The 19,387-nt window shown below is 28.3% G+C and overlaps 1 protein-coding gene across 3 annotated transcripts in view; it reads right to left on the bottom strand.

The window, feature by feature from the left end:
* Positions 1–5,560: 5,560 nt before the first annotated feature.
* The window catches only part of LOC107445600 (LIM/homeobox protein Lhx3), a 111,519-nt gene continuing 97,692 nt past the window's right edge, over positions 5,561–19,387 (bottom strand). For all 3 annotated transcript variants that reach the window (XM_016060032.4, XM_016060030.4, XM_016060031.4), the window contains exons 3-5: positions 12,460–12,662; positions 10,109–10,459; positions 5,561–6,587 (exon numbers count right to left, since the gene is read on the bottom strand). In XM_016060032.4, the coding sequence (XP_015915518.1) occupies positions 6,190–6,587; positions 10,109–10,459; positions 12,460–12,662 (952 nt within the window). In that variant the 3' untranslated portion in view covers positions 5,561–6,189. The remainder of the gene's footprint in view (positions 6,588–10,108; positions 10,460–12,459; positions 12,663–19,387) is intronic.

Below are 19,387 nucleotides of genomic sequence, written 5' to 3' on the forward strand. Positions count from 1 at the left end.
TATATATTATTCTTATGGTTTATAATTCAATCATAAACTATTTTTTACCTATTTTAATCTTAGTACTTTTTGTGCTAAAATCAACTGAATCATATTGCAATATATATTGTTTTCCGTTTATAATGGGTGGTTATATTGCGGAAATTGATTACAGCATAGGTTCTCACAAAAAAATTTACTTCTCATTAATCTAAAACAAAATAAAAAAACTACAAAAAGTGCTGCTTTTAGTGAATCTGAATAAATGTAAGCATTGTGCATTGACTTGTTTGAAAATTATTTAGTAGAAGTGATGTATTCTTATCAAGTATATTCAATATGAATTATTTTTCATTTTGAAATGTCGCCAAATTTAGACATGAGAGGTCATATTTTGCAAAACTAATGAAGAATAATGCCTTGGAAATTCTTAAAGGACTACATTACTTACATTGCGGATACATTACTTTGTATTAATGCGTATTTTTAGTAATTACTTATGTGTAAAGATTATTATATTCCAAATGTTGAATCAAAGTTAAGAGACTTTTTTTGAGCACAATAATATAATAGGAAACAAAAATGCATTCAACTTTTTTGAAGATTAAAGTTGTTACTTGAGTTTCAAAGGATTCCATGTTCGGAGGTACCATTTAAATGATTATTAAAAAATGTTAAGAAATTTATAATTACATATTTTAGTTTTCAGAAATTTTTCAGAGATTTTGTAGTTTCAGCTTTTAAGCTAAATTTTAGCTCTTCAAAGGAATTCAGCTCAAATATATAGCTTGATTTGTCTATGAGCTATTGATATTCAATATGGAGCAACTACCCTTCATAATATTAGTTAATTAATAAAATAAAATCAAAAATGTTTTGCGTCACTCTTTATAACAGCTATAAATCCAAAATGGAAAAAAAAGTCATTCAAATCTTTTAGTCTAATTATTGTAATACCATCTTCGAAAGTTAATCCCCATTGGACAATTCAAACAAAACATCCTCAATTTTCAAGTATCCTATGAAAAATTTCAAACTTAAGATTCATATGCATCCTGAATCGATAGCATTTTATTTTTGGTGTACGAACAACTTTATTTCAATCGTTTATTAAATTTTTATGAAAACATTATAGATTTTAAACAAATATTTTAATATTTCAATGCTTATATAAAACTTTTTTTTTCATTTTGAAAAAAGTAATCAAAATATAGTTCTTAAATATAGTCAAAATTAAACAAATACTCTATTTTTAATATTCAATTTCTTTAATACAGAAATATCCAAAAAAATTCAACTATAGAGTAAATTACAGATCTAAAATAATGTGTATTTGATTAAAAAATGCAATTACAGTCTTTTTTTCCCTTTCTTTTATTAAAATAAATAAATAAGTAAGAAAACGTTATCGGCCGATATCCGTTTTAACTTAATTTTTATATAAGTTCTTAATAACGAGACTTAATCCTTAGGCCTTAATTTCAAGTAATATTCAATGGTATTTTTTAAAATTTTAAACTGATTAAAATAATTACGTGCATTAATCAAAGAGTCAAGAAATTGGGATGAGTTTATCATTTTCTCAACTGTTTGAGAATTCCCTAGATTTATTTTAAAAAAAAGTAGTTTAAGAAAAGAAACGAAACCAAAGTTCAAAAAAAGAGAAAATTTGAGTTTTAAATAAAGACTGAAAAAATTCAACCCAGTATTTTTTTCAAAAATAAACTTTACAAACTTAAACAAAGTTAAATACAAAGTTAAAAACAAACTTAAACACTCTCAATTTGAATAACTTTTTTAACAATTATTTTTAACATCTTTCCCTTAAATAAATAAATTGTTTCATTTTGTTCCTGTAAAGTATACAACATGCATTAAAAAAATAGGTAAATAACCTTTATGTATTAGACAAGTCCTTCAGCATGTTTTTTTAGTGCCTTTAAGTGGACTTTATTATATCACATTTCTATTTCAAAAACCATTTTCGTATAGAACATTGTTAGTATGAAGAAATTATTTAGGCCAGGACGGTCACTATATATTCTACTTCCCTAATATTCTGTTTATTAGAATGTTAATTCTAACATCCTCATCAAAGGATGACTAAGACCAAAAATTAATTTAAAAAATTTATTTCATAAGCAAAGTAATAAAACCAGATGCGTAAGGATTTTTATTTTTTAATTTTTATTTCATTTTTTTGTTCTTTTTTTACATCATTTGATTTTTTACCCCCAAAATATGTGGTATCAGCAATCTGGAAACATGAGAAGAGCTGTTGGAAGCTTGGGCCTTTTGATAAGAATTTAGAATTTCACTTTTTACACTTTTCGCCATCTCATAGAAAATGAAAAATTATTATAATTCAGTTCAAAACTTTTTCAACCATTAGTAAATTAAGTAATAAAAAAATAGTATATAAATTATAGCATAAAAATAAGTATTTTTTTCTACCCTGGATTTTCTTTGGATAAAAAAGTTTTATTATGGTGGTAGAAAATTTGTCGCTTCTCTTAAATGTTGTGAAATATGCATATTTTCCAGGTTGTGTTTACCCCAATAAATTAGGGGTCAAGAATCCAAATACATCGAAGGAAAGTTTTGCTTTGAAAAATGTTTATTCAGAGAAAGAACATTTATGTGTCTAATTTCGTGAATTAAAATATTGCTTGTAGAAATTATCTTAAATCAATTTGAATATTGAAAGTTAAGCCCCTGAAATATAAAGTCTCAGCACTGAAAAATCTTATTTTATTTTTTGATCAAAAGTTATTCAGAAATATCCTTCTTTTTGCTAACTGTACAAAAGTACATATATACATACAAGCATATGTATAGAATTGTATGTAAATCGATATGTACGCACATACTCTTTTTTTTTTACTTTCTTTACGCACGTAATTTTAATTGTATTCATGCAGGAATAAAGCGACTGCAACATAAAATAAACGAATAAAGTTAATTTCCATTAATTAAAAGTAATAAGTTTATCTCTTGTAAAATGTAGCATAAGGATTAATTTTTTTAATTAAAAAATTCGTATTTGTGAGTACTTGATTAAAGTGCATGGTTGTTTGAAAAACACAAAAATATAACAAAAATATAATTGACTAGTTTATTGTGCCCAAGTGATAGAAAAATGACGATGATTACATTGAAATCATAATAGTACCACATCCATCAGAAGGAAAAATCAATCAGTTTTCTCCAATATTTATATTTTGATAGTTACTTGTTTACTTTAATACAGAAATTTACATAAAGTAATAATGTTAATCTATGCATTATACATAATTTAGAAAGGTTAGCGTATTAGTAAGATCGCATATAAACCACTTGAGATCCAGCTTTAATGTGTATTTATAATTAATATTTACTATTAAAAAAGCTTTATTAACTTCGATTATTGAATTTTCGCTGAGCTATAAATCATTACTCTTTATTGGAAGATTTTATGATAATTTTTTTTTCTTCTTAAGCAGAACTGTCTGCGTGCTGTCTGAAGTTTTCAATTAAGTTTTATGTGGTATAAAAATTATTTGGTGCTGAAACTGTAATTATTTTTTTCATTTTAACTTTTCATATTAATTCTTAAGTTAAGTTCTTTTTTTAGTTATAGTTCTGGTATTCTATTAGAAATGCTATTTAAAAATCTTTTACTCTTTGGAAATATGGCACATATTGTTGAATACAACAATGTTAAATTTGATGGAAAATGGTTAAAGTTTATCGCTTTGGATTTCAAGTGGCTTGTATCAGAAAATAAATATATTAATTTCGATGAATATATAAAATATGAAATGCATTTCATTTTTCGAGCGTGGTCGGAAACAATTAATAATACTTCGTGTCAGTTTAACTTAGCAATAGCCTATGGTCATTTATAGGCTCCAATATCAATTATTTTTTTTTTTTTTTGTAATTTTGAAGTTCAACCGCAGTTTTATTGCAAAAACACGAAAGAAAGGAAAGGACCATATACAAGGTGGAAAATTATTGTCTACATTATTATCTACATAAACTATTTTAACAATAGGATAAAATGAGAAATTAATTTTGACTCCTTACACTAAAATACAGCTAATGTAGTATAGAATGTATTCTGTATAGGTAAAACTCAGTATTGAGCGAAAAATATAAATTTAGAATAAATTAAATAAAATTGTTTTCTTCTATTAACTGGTTTATTTTATTATCGAAATTCTTATTCTACAGTACTCTATGGAAAAAGGAGAAAATAATTGTAGTGATTTTAGACTATGAATTTATTTGGACTTTTTTTCTACTAAATTAAATTAAATTATAATAAATTAGAGACATTTAATTCATTCATTAATTTTGCAAGGATATTTTTTTCATTAAAGAGAAATAACTGTATGATGCAAAAATAGTTTTGCTTTTAAGAAAAAAGAATAAAAAGGAATAGCGTAGAGTATATTTAACTTTGTTCTTGTTAAGAGAATCAAACAGTCTTGAGGTTCGCTTTCTTTACTTGATGAATAAAATGAAATCAAGGAAAAAATAAAGAAATACCCATCTACAATTGGATACCCTTAGAAGTTCCATTAATTTTAAATTTCATTCTGCGATAGTTATTTTCAATTAGGATTTTTTTTGAAAATTGAAGAATTGTGCCAAAGACTATTGCAATATTACATACCGTAGTTTCCTCAACAGTGCCAAGTTAATTTGACTCGAAGTACCAGAAATCATGAAAACTAAGCCATTTCACTTCTTGAAGGATGTGACTTCTGACGATCACATAATTGTAAAGGATGACTATCCACACATAACATATGTAACCACTGGCCACAACGCAAATATGAAGCTCTCCATTTTATGTGATTCTGTACAGAAACCGAAATAAAATACAACAGTAAGAGCTCTCTCTTGACGATAAATGTATCTCAAGTTCTTCAACTTTATACAGATTAAAACTTACAAATGATTTCGAATGTCCTCTGAAGTGCTTCAGAGAGCACGACGAAAAACGTGGTGTTTTTATTTTTATTTTTTTTTTCTTTCTAAAATATTGCTCTGCTTCTATCTGGATGAGACATTTGTCCGCTTCTGTTTCGGTGGAGCAATGAGTTTCGAATGAAAACCGTAGTTTTACGGAGTGGTTCCCATTGTGAGGAGCGTAGTCAATATGAAATGAAACAAAAATCCAAATATTTAAAAAAAAAACTATCCTGTTAGAATTTTTTTTGTATCAGTTTGAATTTAGACGTTAAGTTCATTAGAGTTAAATAAATTATTAAGAATGAATTTGTGTAAATTTGCGAACTTGAATTAATGCATTACTTGCACGAGCTAGAATAAGTATACATAACCCTTAGCCCTTCCTGTTTTCCGTTACTCATATTAAAATTTAGCTAATATATATATATATATATATATATATATATATATATATATATATATATATATATATATATATATATATATATATATATATATATATATATATATATATATATATATATATATATATATATATATATATATATATATATATATATATATATATATATATATATATATATATATATATATATATGTATGCATATATATATTGGGCGTTTGTATGCATATTGACTTTTGTTAATTATCGAAAAATTTATTAAATTTATTAAAAATGTCATAATAACAAAACAAGGTACTAATTACAAATAGCTTGAACTTAGATAAAAAGGACGTTAACATTTTTCTGCTTGAAAGTTCTATGAGAGCAAAATGATTAATATACTATTATTATTATTTATGATGTTAAATGTTATGTTAATGTTAAAGATACTATTATTATTATTTATTTTATAAGTGCCGAACATTTTTATCCTTACTTTTTTGGTTTTTAATCTTTTTGATATTAAAAGAAATATTAATTCCTTAACAGCTACAATAACACAATTGTTTTAATACTATTTCAAAATGAAAAAAGTAGTTTTGTTAAAAAAGAAAATCAGTGAGTGTAAATTGAGAAATATAAAGAGAAGGGTTTTCCTCTGGCTGTAATGATTTAATACGCTTTTCTCTCTCACGTTGATTATTATGCTCATTGACATGACTTCATTAAAGACCCTCGACAGGGTCATGCGACAGAAGCAAGTTGCGGGAAACCACGTCCGTAAAGTCCTCATTCTCAAACTCGACCGGAAGACATCCGGTGGTTATTCACAGGCCAATTAACCCTTTCAATTAACCTTTTTCTCAATATTGGGCAGCAGAAGGCGGCACACCGCCCCCTCCACCGTCCACTTCATCGAGCCAGGACGCTGGACTTGGTGGGAATTCGGGAAATGTTAAGTTCCGACTACCCGCACTAAGATCTGTAGGTTGGGGAGGTACCCCGAGGATTCCCCTTGGGGGAGGGAGTCCTCCCGTAAGGTGTCCATTTTGATGATAAGCATCTCCGTAGTAAGAAGGTGGATAAGGGCTGTGGCTGCCAGCCAGGTAAGGTGGCGTTCCAGGGCCGGGGTAGGTATGCCCTCCTGGACCAAGATAATTCATTCCATTAGGCGGGGTTGGAGATGGCCTCATAGATGAGTCGGTTTCACCGAGTTGTGAATTACCCATTGGAGTACCAAATGTGTCCCTTAGATCATCATCTAAAATGAAAAAAAGAAAAAAAAAACTAATGTTTATTGTGGTTTAATGGAAAAATATTGCATCACGATGATTATTATGAACACTATGTGTGAAATAAAGTTAAAAATTACTCTTAAATAGTTAAAGAATCACACTCGCTTTACACCAGTTACTTAAAATTTTAATACTGGAATGAAGTAGTACAACATATTTCAGACATTTATCAGATCGAAAAATAGTGGTCATAAAAATAAAAATTTTAAGTAAAAAAAATGAATGATTTTAAAATAAAATTGTTAGTGAATTTTAAATTATTTTTGAACAAAAAATCAAAATAGTTTATATTAAGTTTAATAGTACTAAATGTACTTTTACTTAAAATACAGTGTACCATAAACTCAGCTAACTCAGCCATCCGGATAAAATTTGGTACATAGATTTATAAAGTAAGATTTTCAGAATTCAAACAAGTTTCTAAACAAAATTTTGGAGAAAACATTGATTAAGGACGATTAAAAATGCAAAAATTTAGTAGGCAGAAAATTAGAATAATGCTACCGCCCAAAGTAAGTAATATTTTATTCAACAAAGTTCAACAATATGACGATCTTAGTTAAGTAAGCAGTAAAAAGTTGTTAAACGTTATTTGTAATTGGTGTGACCTCCCGCACTATACATAAAGAAAAAATTGTTTATCGATATGGTTGTAAAATTTCATTTTCAAGTCTTGATTATCATATACGCATACGTCTGACTCTAAATATTTGTTACCATAAAATTTAAATAGTTTACGAAAGAATTGTTGTTCAAATTTGAGGTTTTAGATTAAGAATGCAGTTAACTAAAATTGGAAAACTAGAACAGTATTATGAATTAAATTATGATTATATTATGTTAAAAACTTTTTAACAGTTGCGAATGTTTAGATAGCACCGGGTAAAAATTATTGAGTTAAATGAAATCGAAAATTAAATTTTCAAAAACTACTGATTTCAAATATTTCGTGTACATTTTTAAAATAACTACAGATATTCGAATTTCGTTATGTTTTTTATCAATTGACATGATATGTAGGAAAAATTTTCAAAATTCGCTGTAATATGGAGACATCGATGAATTTCTGTTCGGCAGTTCTGAATTCTGTGAAAATCATGGACGTTATTTGTGCTAACTTTGTCTTTAATGCTGTCCAACAAAAAACAAGTCTCAAAAGTTTACATCAGGAGAATAGAGTGTTCTTGATGTTTAAACGATAGAAAATGATGTATTTTAATATTTTCACCAAATCAAATAATGAACAATAACAACAATAAAAGCCAGAACGCTTGAAAATATTTCTCAACATACCCGGCATTAAAACTGCCAGCTTTTAACAAAAAACTCCTATTGGCTTATTATTAAGGTATATTGTATATATTCCAACAAACATTAAAGCGTTGTAAGTTTTCTCTTTAGTTCAAGCAACTACACTTCATGCATAAAAAAATGTTTAAACTATTTTTTTAATTAATATAGTTATAGAAAATTTAGCTTTTGTTTTTGACTGTCATATATACTGACTCTGACTCAAAACTAAGTATATATTTGGAATAATACTATGCCATTTGCGGCCGAAAGATACGAGTTCGGCAGACGGTGTTTGCTTAAAAGAGCTCCCATGAAAAGGAAGCCTTACTTCACCCTTTCTAACTTCCGCAAACTTTTGAAACCCCTCAAAAGCGCTAAAATGGGACACAAAAGAAAACACTTGTTGTCTGAGTTCTTGGCGTGCAGCTGGAGCACGTATCCCTCTTTTTTTCTCTTCTTTTTTTAGGATGTTAGAAGGAAGATCTACAGGTTGTTATAGAAGAAAGTTTCTGAATACTTTTATTTTATTTTCCTCTCTGAGAAGAGAAATATCTTGCCTGCTTTGTAATATTTCAATTTTTCACTTTAAACTTGTTTTACTTTAAGTGCTACTTGAAAACATTTCCAGGAAAGTTTTCATTCATTTAATTTTTAAATTTTATCAAGAAAGGGAAGTCTTAACAAGAAAGAAATTAATGTAAGGAACACAGTTATATACTTTTAATGCAGTTTTAAAAGTATTTTAAGACTTATTTGGTCTTTCTAAGTTAAAAAATATGAAAGTGTATTTGATTTCAATTCCAACTATGCAGTTAAATAAGAAACTAAAAGCACACCCCAGTATAAAATGCCCAGGCTGATTTATTGTTTCACTTAGAACCAATTATTATTGATTCATCAAAATAATAAATAATTCATTTTGAGCAGATATAATTGTATTTTATCTGCTACCCTGTTTTTTTTCATGTTACAAATTTTAATAATTTATTAAAATTCACCAACTTTTTAAAGAAAATTATGTGCTTTTATTAATATTTCAGATACTAACTTTAACTTGCACGTCATCTGAGTTTAGGCGCCATCGAAAACTGTGAACAATTGCCGTCATTCAGACACGGGTAGCCATCTCACTATTTAGCAACTAATAATTTTAATTGAGTTAGATGGATCTTCAAGCGTCGTTGTCACTTGATTAAACTGATCTAAGAATAATTGAATTACTTTGGGCAATATAATGATAGACAAATTGTTCTATCATTATTGTTTTCTGATAGGCACTTTACAAGTTCCCGAAATTTCTACTAGATAATAATACAATACAAAGAAAGAATGGAAGCCTATAAATAAAGTGTAGTGTTTTTCAATATAAACGGTTATTAAAAAAAATACTCTTCTGAATTTGAAAACGTAGCTAATTGTTATATTGTGATAAACCTTCAAATTAGAGAAATTCTTTAACTAATTGATAAGAAAATTATACGTAGATTACTTCCGAATAATGTTTCCAATGTACAATTCTTCAAGAATTTTATGCATGCTGCGTCATTTTCGAGCTTCATAGCAATTGGTCAGAGATTGACTTCAAAGGTAGTTTCTGAAGGCTCTTTAAGGGCATGAAATTATGTTTTTTTGGGAATAATGTGACATTTTCATAAGAGTTGGGAGTTTGAAAGTTACTAATAACTGTTACGTTAAGTTTAGCTTTGCCAGGGCTTATAAATTTATTTTGAAAATGGTGCAAAACTGGAAGAAAAGGCACAGTTTTGAGAAAAGGAAAAGCTTTTGTGGTCTAAATTTTTAATATTGAAAAACTAACTCCAATGCTGTATTATTTGGGCTCATAAATATTTGCAAAAAACTGGAGTAAGATATTAATTTTCCTAATTTTCATCTGTTTGAAAAAAAGGTAGAAAATTGTGGATTTTTAGAAAGGTTTAAAATCTTTCAAAGTATTTAAGTTATTTGTTCATTCTAAAACCCTGATATTTCTTCACGTTAAAATGATACATATATATAGTTTAAAATCATCGCCTGATTCAAGTATAAAGCACTTAAACAGCAGCTTTTTATTTTCCTTCTCGGCAAATCTTCGAAAAACCATGCTAAACTGTGTTTCTTCTCCTCCATTCTTTTATTTTCCTTGACCAAAGAGCTTTTAAAAAACCGTGTTTAAGTGTTCAAAAATGATACTTACCTCTGAAATCTTTATGAGACCTGAGATCAATTTCTAAGGAATCATCGCCACCTCTTTCGATGCTACTCTCTGGGGACGTAGGAGGACCACTACCAGACGCTACTGCTTGTTTCAGATGACCATTTCTGAAGTATTCTCCCCATCTGCTCTTACCGGCGTCTTTTTTTAGACGTTTTTCTTTGGCGCGTCTGTTTTGAAACCAGACTTGGACGACGCGCATGTCCAAGCCTGTGTCTTGACTGAGCTGCTCTCGAACGTGCCTGGCAGGTTTCGGACTGTTGTTGTATGCTGTCTTTAAGGTTTCGAGCTGTTTTGCGGTGATGGTGGTGCGCGGCCGCTTCGTTGTCCCCTCTGTTCTGGAACATACAAAGTCGTTAATGACGGTCGCATACCTTGATATAATATAAGTAAGACTATAAAAAAGCAACAATGTCAAAATATTTTGAAGAAAAATCTACATTATTTCAACAAACTGTCAGAGATACAGTAAGATAAGATAATTGAAGAATTGAAAAAACTTTTTAATAGTATGAAAACAATATCAGAATAATAATGACAAAAACAAATATTGTCAACTATTTTTTTTCCAGAAAGCCGTAATTTACTTTACTCTAAAGAATAAAAAAAAGAAAATATCGAAAAAAAAGTTTTTTCCCCTTTCAAATTGTAATACGCAAAGGCTTAAAAGGTATGCTTTTTTTAAAAATTTAAATATTAGAAATTAAATATTTAAACTATTTCTTTTCTTAGAATTTCAAAGATGCTGCTATAACAGAAAAAGAATGTTATAGATTCAAAAACTTGGATACCATTTTTTTTTTAAAAAGTCCAAAATGCTTTTTACCAATTTATTGATAAGGAAAATATGCAAAACTGGTTTAAAGAAGCATCTTATCCAAGATAAGTCTTGTGGTCTTCAGCAGAAAAAGGTGTCTTAATCTAGTTGATGTGTATTACCTAGTCTATAAGTTGGAACTCATTGAGAATGTCAAGTGTCTTGGGGTTTATTATGACTCCAAACTTAACTGGGGTTATCATTTAGAATACTGTATCCGCAGGGCCAAGAAGATTTTCGGGTCTTGCAGAAATGCTATTGGTAAAACGTGGGGATTATCTCCCAAGATAGTTTATTGGATATACTCAATGAATGTTTGTAATATCATCACATATGGCACAATTGTCTGGTGGTCTAGGACTAGATTGAGCTCCATCAGGTCTAATCTTAACAGATTACAAATAATGGTCTGCGTAGCCTTGTCAGGCTGTCTCAGGACCACTCCCACAGCTGCTCTGGAGAGCTTATTTGGGCTTCTTTCATTGAATCTACGCATTGAAGTAGAAGCTCAAACTGGTATTAAGCGTCTTATGTACCTTGGCTTATGAAAGGAATATTCCAAACGCTTGGCAAAGGGTTGCCTCTATATTGCGTACCTGGACATTGTATTCTTGGAAATGAGCTAGCTGATGAAGCAGCAGTGGCTGGATATAGGGAGATTTTCTGGTGACCTGAACGAGCCTTGGGAATTTCTCTCGCATCATTCACGGCATCCATATTCAAACTCTATGGCAAAATTGCCCATGAGTAATGGCGCGACTCGGATGCTCAGAGACAAGCTAAAGAGCTGAATCACGACTGTCGTGACCTCTAAGTCTAAGTCTAGCCAGATAGAACAAGAAAGTCAAAATGTTTGTACGCGTGATATTTGTCCAAATACATTATTGCGCATGAATTAAGAATGAAAAATTTCTGTTTAGATATGTGTTAATATCCAAAGAAGGTGATGAAAAATATTCATGTTCAGAAATCAAAACACATTGAAACTCTAATCATGTATAAAACTTAAAATACTTTCTAGTTTAATGCAATCTAAATAAGAGAGAGTACATTAGAGTACAAATTAAAATGGAAAATAGAGGATGCATAAGGGATAAATGGCATAACTTTCATTAATTTCGAATCGAATAATAAACACCAATTAATTAATCAAAACAAATAAAATCTATCAGATGTAAAGATGAAAAGTTCCACATGGTTAGCACGACTATAAAGGTATCCTAACTCATGATACTACTGGTAATAATTTACGTCAGCACTCCAATTGTTGCGAATCAGGTGCAGTTAACTAATCAACCGTGGGTTCGAACTTAGATTTCCTCTTTGGAAGGCAGCTATCTCAAAGTCATATCTACTTTTACCCTTCATATTTTAGGTAAATATAGAGTTTTGTTTACATTGATTATGATTGTTTGTATACTAGATATTGGTTTTATTACTTGATGCGGCAAATAAGATGCCCTTCTTATGTATATATATGTACTAAGGAACTTGACTGACATATCAGAGTCCTTACCGCGTGCTTTGGCTGCTTCGTAATCTGCTTTGCAGACGAGCTTGTTGTCCTCCATAAGGTAAAATTCATCACCTGTGTTGAGCTGTCGTTTGCAAAGGATACATGCGAAGCAGTGCAGGTGGTAGACATTATCCTGCGCTCTCCGCACTACCTGGGTGGGTGGAATTCCTTGCTCACAACCAGCACACTTCGTCCCAAACCGTCTGTGGAACATAAAAGATAGCGTTTAAATCAAAATGACAAAAAAAAATTACTTGTTACTGGAATTTAAAAAAAATTAGGAATCACAACCCAGAAAAAGGAATTATGGACAGTTGAGAAAGTGATGGAAATGTTTATTAAACACAAATTACAAATGATTTTTCAATCGACTTAGTACAAGCAGCGAGAGGCATAACAAGATTATCGAAGACATTACCCAACGGTTAGATATCTTAATGAGATTTTGATATCTTGTTCAATTTTCAAGTCAAATTCGGCAATGGATGTCAAACAATCTGCATGTACTACACTTTTTTTTAATCATACCCATAGAAAAAAATCTTTTGGAAATCGCTAAGAACTTCTTTAAAGAAAGACATGATTGACGCAATGGGACCATCCTCTTGAAATTATTTAATCTTATTATAACAATATAATTATAACAATTATATTATAATAATATAATTATAACAATTAATTATAACATCTTTCTGAACACAGGAAAAATTAAACAACTCTTCTATCCTGAGCACTCTTTGTTTGTATATATATATGTATTATTGTATATATATATGTATTATTGTATATATATATATATATATATATATATATATATATATATATATATATATATATATATATATATATATATATATATATATATATATATATATATATATATATATATATATATATATATATATATATATATATATATATATATATATATATATATATATATATATATATATATATATATATATATATATATATATAATATTTTTTCAAGTCAATGGGCCATCGGACATTAATTGTTATATAAAAGAAGATTATTTTCAAAGTTTCAAGTATTTATGCAGCTGGTAACATGGTAAACAATAGTTTTGAAAAAAAAAAAAAAAAAAAAAAAAAATATATATATATATATATATATATATATATATATAAATATATATAAAATTTTTCGTAGTTGGAAAATATAACGTACTATTTAGATTTCACAAGAGAGGATTGTTTTAGTTGTTTTTGTACTTTTAACTACATTTTTATTAAAGAAAGTTTGTAGGTTGATAATAGGAAAGACAGTTACAGTACACAGTTATTGTACAGTTTTCCTGCAGATTAAAATTTGGAGTTAATAACTTTTACCGAAACATACTTTTCTATAGTGTTTAAAATTATGCGTATTGCGTAGCTTTAAAAAAAAAGTTGCATACAAATAACTAACTAGAATAAGCAAAATTTTTTAAAAGTTTCTTTAAAAAAAACTTTACAACGAGCCTATCTTTTGTTAATTTTATGCAACAAAAATACTATGAAGACAGTTTTTGTTTTTAATTTTCATATTCATTAGTACTTCATGAGACCAAGAAACAAGATCATTTTATTCTCCCATATTGTCATTTTAATCTTCCATTTTTTAAAAAAAATATATCAAGAATTTTAATTAAAATAAGGTTTAAGAAATATCTTGGATAGGTTTAATCAGAGAATAGTTTTTGTTGCACAAAGGCAAAATGCCTAATTTAGTTGGCCGCATGGATCCTGGAAAAGTTTCTAATTAATTTTTTGAGGATCTCATCCGAGGAGGTTGGGTTGTTTAAGAAATTAAAACTGAGCTCCTGATGAAGAATCAGGAAGAAAAACTCATTCGAAAGTCTTAGCTGAGGACTAAACGAAGGAAAAAAAAAAACATTTCTGAAATTTTAATGAAATTTATGAATTTATAGAAACCCTATCAAATTAATTTTTTTATTCGTTATTTTTGTTTTTTAGTGTCTCAATAACTTTTGCTTAAAATATATTTTAAAATTGAGACTCAAGAAAAATGTTTCATTCATAATTGTATTATGAAAAAAATGTGTTAAAACAGCATTTTTTTTTACGAAATACACAATCTGTTGCTGTATTTTAATTTTTTAACCAATAATTGCTTCTTTATGTTCGCTTCTTTAATGCTAACAAATAATATTTCAATTTAAAAGAATTGGAATTTTCACAAGTGAAAGATAATATAAATTTTCCAATTTTCAATTTTAAGCATTTGTAGTTAATATAATAAATCTTATGCAGAATTTGAGAGGATTTGCAGAATTTCTTAGGCAATAGTTTGCAAATTGTGCAAAATTTAATTAGTTTTAGCATATTTTTTAAACATAAATTTTCCATAATTTTGCTTTAGAACAACAGCATTAGTTCACTAATTGAAAAAAAATTCTATGACAATTTTATCTAAATTTTAAATTTAACTTAGTTCTGTGTTGGGAGCATTATAATAAAAATATTAAATCAGTGATTTAATTAAAAAATCTTTACAATTATTTATATTAATATGAGGAAAGGCAATTATAAACCTCAATGGTGCATAACTGTGTGTAAATGTTAAAACGACTTAAATTGGAAACTTTGGTTTATTTAATAAGCAATATATATTTATAACTAAATTTTTGTTGTTGTAAAAAATGAAATTATCATAGCAATTTGTACAATATTACAAGCATTTTTTCTTATTTATATTGATAATTTAAATTTATATTGATAATTTAAATGGATAAATAAAAAACTTAAAAAAAATACGAAATCCTAAGGTCTTCCTGCAGAAATAAAGATTAGAATTTAAAACTTTTATAAAAAATATTTGGAAAAAGCTTTTAATTGTAGCTCAATTTGTGTGTTTGAATGATAAGCATTCTGTTTAAGTGACATTAATTATGTTAAATCAATGATTTCTTTCAATAAATTATGTTTAGATAAATTAATTTAATAATTTAATGCAATTTTTTAGAATTTTAAACAATGAAAATAATTTGTTAAAATAATATACATTTATTTTTGTTGAGCAATTATTAATATCAACTGAATCAAACTCAGTGTTGTTAAAAAAAAAGGGCTATAATAAGGAACATAAAATCAACAAATCGATTTCATTCTCTACTTATCATCGGTTTCGAAATGAAGACTTAATCATTAAATATCGATTATCAAGTCAAACTTTTATTCCTATAAAAATTATTTTGAGTTTGTATTCATCGATTTGCGATTGAGACGCAATTTTTTAATTTCATAAATTATTTTTAAGTGTGATTTGTTGTTGTTTGTTAAGTTACGTCGCACTAGAGCTGCACAATAGGCTATTGGCGACGGTCTGGGAAACATCCCGGAGGATGATCCGAAGACACGCCATCACAATTTTGATCCTCTGCGGAGGGGATGGCACCCCCGCTTCGGTAGCCCGACGACCTGCACGCGAAGTCGAGCACTTTACGGTAGCACAGTTTAACGAGGACCAATACCGCACACCCTCGGTCTCTACGCAGACTGATCCAAGTGGTCACCCACCCGCACATTGACCGCAGCTAGTGATGCTTGACTTCGGTGATCTGCTGGGAACCACGTCTTATCGATCAGTCCACTGCGGGACTATGTGATTTTTTAATACATAATAAAGTGAATGAAGCTTAAACATTAAAATAATCTATTTCACTATAACTTTGACCATTTTAATTGATATAAAGTTCACAAAGGTAGAGTTTTAGAGATTGGAAAAAAAATTAACAATTAAGGGTTTGAAAAGCAATTATTGAATTCTTATTAGGATATTAGTAAGTTTATGGGATAATGGGAAAAATTAATAAGTGCTAAATCTTGTATCTTATAATAATTTAATTATCTTTTCAAATATTTGACCAACCTAATTTGTTTGTGCAAGTACTACCCAGCACCGTAACACCTTGTATAGTGTACAAAATTATTATTAATCTTGGTCAGCAAAATTATGCAGTGTTTTTTAATGATAAATTTTTCCGAAACGTTCGTAAATTCCTCATTCTTTTTTTATTTTTACTTTCTAGGCCTAGATAGCGCTGTAATTGAAAACATATGGAACTGTAATTATAGAATTAATATAGTACTTTGGGAAACGTGTCTCTTTAATGCATATTAATCTTTTATTAATTATATGTTTTGATTTCTGTTAAATACTTAATGTAAACTTTATCTAACTAATGTCTTTAAACTCTCTTAATGTTTTCGATTCTACGATTGAAAATGAGTCATTTTACTTATTCTATAGGATTTTAAAACCAACAATTAGGGTCTTAATAAATTTATTGGCTCTTAATTAGTAGTTTTTTCATAGTTCCTTTCATACTTCCTAAGTTATACAAAGACTGAATTAAAAAAATATATGGAAGTTATGAAAAACAACAACAATAGAGTGCTTTATATTGAAGCATAATATTAATGATGAATAATATTTTGGGTTAAAGTTGTGAGATGTTTTAAGTTGTAAATTAGAAGATTAGCTATTTTAATGAATTAAATAAAAAGTATTTGATTCCAAAGTACAGATTCTTAATTAATAATTTAGATCTTGATAATTAGTAATTTAGAAAATATATATAAGCAACAAAACAGTTAGATTGTTATTATTACGAAATAATATATATAAATAATTATTTTAGTTGATATGTATTGTGTAAAATGCTATATAACAGTTTATCTACAGTTGTTATATAACAGTTAAAATTGCTATATAGCAGTTTATTTAAAAAAAATTGAAATTACAACAGAGAAATGGCTATTTTTCCTTTGTTTCAGTTGAACTTTCGGGTGATAAAACATTCAAATAGCATGATGTTAAATGAATTAATGAAATCTTTTTTCATAATAACAAAAGTACTTCTTAGTTTCAAAGTAGTTCAGAGTTTCAGTTTTAAAGTAGTTTTTTTCCCTATAGTTTTATTCATTTAATTAAATGAGTGAAACTTAAGTAATTATTTTTTGGAATAATAAATAGATTTTTACTGTGCAATTGACATAAAGCATGCGTATTATGATTCAAAAATTATAATGAGTTTCAGTTTATATTAAAAAAAATTACTTTTTTAGCAAGTATAAAGTTACGTGCACGAGCATTTTTTTTTCTATGTTTGTAGTTAAAATAAATTATTAAATTACTTTAAGTTGCTAAAAATAAGCTTTACACCGGTGTAGAATACACATTAAAAAAGTTGCAATGAGCAAAAAGAAAAAGGAACTATCATATTAAACGTGAGGCACAGTTCTTCGCATCTATCTTTATCATTCGTATCTATATACTGCTAGAAATTTCTAGGAAAATATAGTTAAATATTTGGCCATTTATTATTTTACCATTTTCAAACAAAACAGTCAACTAACCATAAATAAGATGTTACTCAAACTGATAACTATGAGAAAAACCGTCTATTAACAGCTTTCACCTAATACTGCTAAACAACCAGAATTTTATCGCACCAACTAGACTCCCCTTTTGAAGTTACTTAGTTCCTTGCAGCAGGGTGCGTATTATAGTCGAGAGAACTAATCAGTCTATCTCATGGCCGATAGAACAGGGGTTCGAGTCCAAACGTCGACATCACAATATTTCTTCAATTTCCTTCAACAAATGAAGAGTTTCCAGTGCCCTGCACTCTCCAATTTGTGACCTTGGACTATTAGAAATACGATATTCTTATTTACTCATAGATGGCAGCACTATGTCCTGAACCGCATAAATTTGTATTCATGTTTTTTTAATCATACTAAGTGTAAACGCTTTCGAAATCGTAACGGTAAAAAGTGTTCCTTAACAGAAATTTTGAGGTTAATCGTATGGATAGACTATTGCCGGTTATTTTACCGTAATTTTGGAGAAAAAAGTTGAATAGGGTGCATATAAATCTTAATATAAATAAGGAAGTCTAAAGGTTTTGAAAAATGTTGTTTCAAAATAGTGCTGTGAAGGAGTTCTTAATTGAACACAAATCGACTGCAGGTAAGATGTTTGTTAAGAAAATACATTAAAGTACTAATTTACCAATAAATATTTCATGGGAAATAAAATGTGGGAGAGAGGGGGATAGTGTGGACATGGGGCTAGAGTATACATCTTGAATAACTTTTTTACGTATAGGTCATATTTCATCTGTAAGTTATCGTAGATCGGCAAGGCTGTTTTACACTTTCATGTGCAGTTCTATCAGCACACTGGTCATATTTTAGTAGAAATTTATTAAATATGTTTTTTTTGAGGGAGTATCCGCAATCGGAAAAATATAGCCCTAATAGCTCAAACAGGAAAGTGGTCTAAGATTTTTGCCCCTTAATGTTAATTTTAAATTTTTGAATATTTCACTATAACTCTGGAATTGTTGAAGATAATCAAATAATTTTATCACACATTTATAAAATTTGCTTATCCAAAGATAAAATAGATCCTTCGTAAAAATAAATGATTTTCATTATTTCTAATTTTTTAAAATTATTTTAATGGTCAAAAAAATGTTAGAATTATTATATTATATTACAGCACTTTAAACATAGCAATTTTTATTTACAAAATTAAATATTCGAATGAAATTGATCAAATAGTTCTTGAGAAATGAATTTTCAAAATGTGACTTTTTTTTTTTTACCTTCTGAGTATGACCTTCTGAGTATGAAGTGAAATTATCATTAATTTTCGCTAACTTTCGAATCAAGTTTTACAGACTATTGGAATCAAGTTTCCCAGATTGCGGCTATTATTTGAGGCCTCCTTATTTTGAGGGTCAAGAAATCCATCTAACAAAATTTATCCCAAGAAAGCATTTTCATAGTTCATAACTTAAATCCTCATTTACATAAATTAATGAGCTCGCTTAAATTTATTCCTTCTAACAACTAAGATTGTATTTTAGTACGTCATAATTCAGTACATTGGATC

The sequence above is a fragment of the Parasteatoda tepidariorum genome, chromosome 8 (genome assembly GCF_982258835.1).
Source record: "Parasteatoda tepidariorum strain Cologne lab strain chromosome 8, Ptep-v5.0, whole genome shotgun sequence".
Lineage (NCBI taxonomy): Eukaryota > Metazoa > Arthropoda > Arachnida > Araneae > Theridiidae > Parasteatoda > Parasteatoda tepidariorum.